Below are 1,697 nucleotides of genomic sequence, written 5' to 3'. Positions count from 1 at the left end.
ATGTATTCATAAGTTTATTGATCTTGTAGATATTTGAAAGTGTTATTCGATGGGTAAAACATGATTTGGAATCCAGAAAACAAATTTTATCCCAATTAATGGAACATGTGCGTTTACCATTAACATCGAAAGATTATATATTAAAAAATGTTGTTAACGAACCTCTTCTTATTAATTGTTCTAAATGTAAGTTTATTTACTCAACATGATTTACTACGGATTAATTTATATTTTATATATTTTTAATTTTCGAAGGTAAAGATTACGTAATTGAAGCATTACATTTTCATTTACTTAAGTCAGAAAAACTTATCACCATTCCATATGACATTCGGACAAAACCTAGACGGCCTAGTAGTACACCTAAAGTATGATTCAGTTATAATTTATTCATTCTCTTTCGAATATATTTAACGATTTAATTATAAAAGGTTATTTTAGCTGTTGGTGGAGCAGGAAAAGAAAGAATATTAGTTAGTACAGAATGGTATGACCCAACAATCAACCAATGGCAGCCTGGACCAAAAATGATTACAAGAAATCTGTCTGGGGGTCTAGCCGTAATAAATGATAATATTGTTATACATTTGGGTGGTAAGAATTTGGATCCAACTTTTGAATCTGGTTGTGGTCTAGATTTATCTTCAGAATCACCTAATTGGAAACCAACCACTAACATGTTGGTTAAACGACTATATTTAGGAGTTGGGGTGATAAATAATTATATATATGCCGTAAGTTATATTGATATAAAACGTATTACTTTATTAGTAATTTATGTTATAAATTAGATACATAATATATCCTATATAATGAATTCAAGGTTGGTGGCAAGGATGGCGAAAGTTTTTTAAACAGCGCAGAAGTTTTTGACTGCAGAACTCGAGAATGGCATACGATATCTAATATGTCTACTAAACGAGCTTTTCATGGCCTTGGAGAACTGAATAATCTTTTATATGCGGTAAAATGTTTATTAATTTTTTTTTTTTTTTTCTGAAAATGTTTACGTATCAAAATTAATTAACTTTTGAGTTATTTAATTTTATGTAATAATAATAATAATAATAATAATAATGAATGTTTATTTAGCAGTTTGAAGATAATATGTACATGATTAATATTTATTATTACACTGCAACGTCTATCACTAAGGATTTTTCCTTGTATTGATAGACGTAAGTCTCTAAAAGAATATAATTGAAATGAAGTGGATAATATTAGTTAATTAAAATAAATGAATAAATAATAATAAAAAAGTACCTTGAAGTTACCTATCTATATATGAATAACAATCGCGAGTTTTTAAAAAGATTTTGTATATAACATAAATGAATAATAAGAACAAAATAGAAACAAAATAAAGATAAAAAATAAAAATAATATTATACTATGTGATTTTGAGAATTGTGTGTTAACCTAAGGATTTACTTCATTTGTCAATAACCATTTCTTAATTAATAATTTAAAGGTATCAAAGTTTGGATAGTTTTTTATAGAAATGGGTATTTTTTCATAAAGTTTCAATCCAGTTATCATATAGCTATTATAGTATTTAGTTGTGGTCATTTTTGGGTATATTAACTTTTCAGTTCTTGTGTTATAAGTATGAACGACCGGTTGTATTAAATTTTTTTTTTGACATGTAATATAGAGTTTTTTTATAATATAATTGTTTTACTGTTAGTATTTTGGCT

General features: G+C 26.0%; 1 protein-coding gene across 1 annotated transcript in view; it reads left to right on the top strand.

Annotated features, from left to right (window-relative positions):
- LOC100167227 (ring canal kelch homolog) overlaps window positions 1-1,489 on the top strand; it is a 4,339-nt gene extending 2,850 nt beyond the window's left edge. Inside the window, exons 2-6 of the mRNA XM_029488000.1 lie at window positions 30-186; window positions 256-368; window positions 432-710; window positions 824-964; window positions 1,472-1,489. Coding sequence (XP_029343860.1) covers window positions 30-186; window positions 256-368; window positions 432-710; window positions 824-964; window positions 1,472-1,489 — 708 coding nt within the window. The remainder of the gene's footprint in view (window positions 1-29; window positions 187-255; window positions 369-431; window positions 711-823; window positions 965-1,471) is intronic.
- The last annotated feature ends 208 nt before the right edge of the window (window positions 1,490-1,697 follow it).

The sequence above is a fragment of the Acyrthosiphon pisum genome, chromosome A1 (genome assembly GCF_005508785.2).
Source record: "Acyrthosiphon pisum isolate AL4f chromosome A1, pea_aphid_22Mar2018_4r6ur, whole genome shotgun sequence".
NCBI classification, from domain to species: Eukaryota; Metazoa; Arthropoda; class Insecta; order Hemiptera; family Aphididae; genus Acyrthosiphon; species Acyrthosiphon pisum.
Note: the sequence above shows the minus strand (reverse complement) of the source record. Positions and strands in the feature narration are given on the sequence as shown.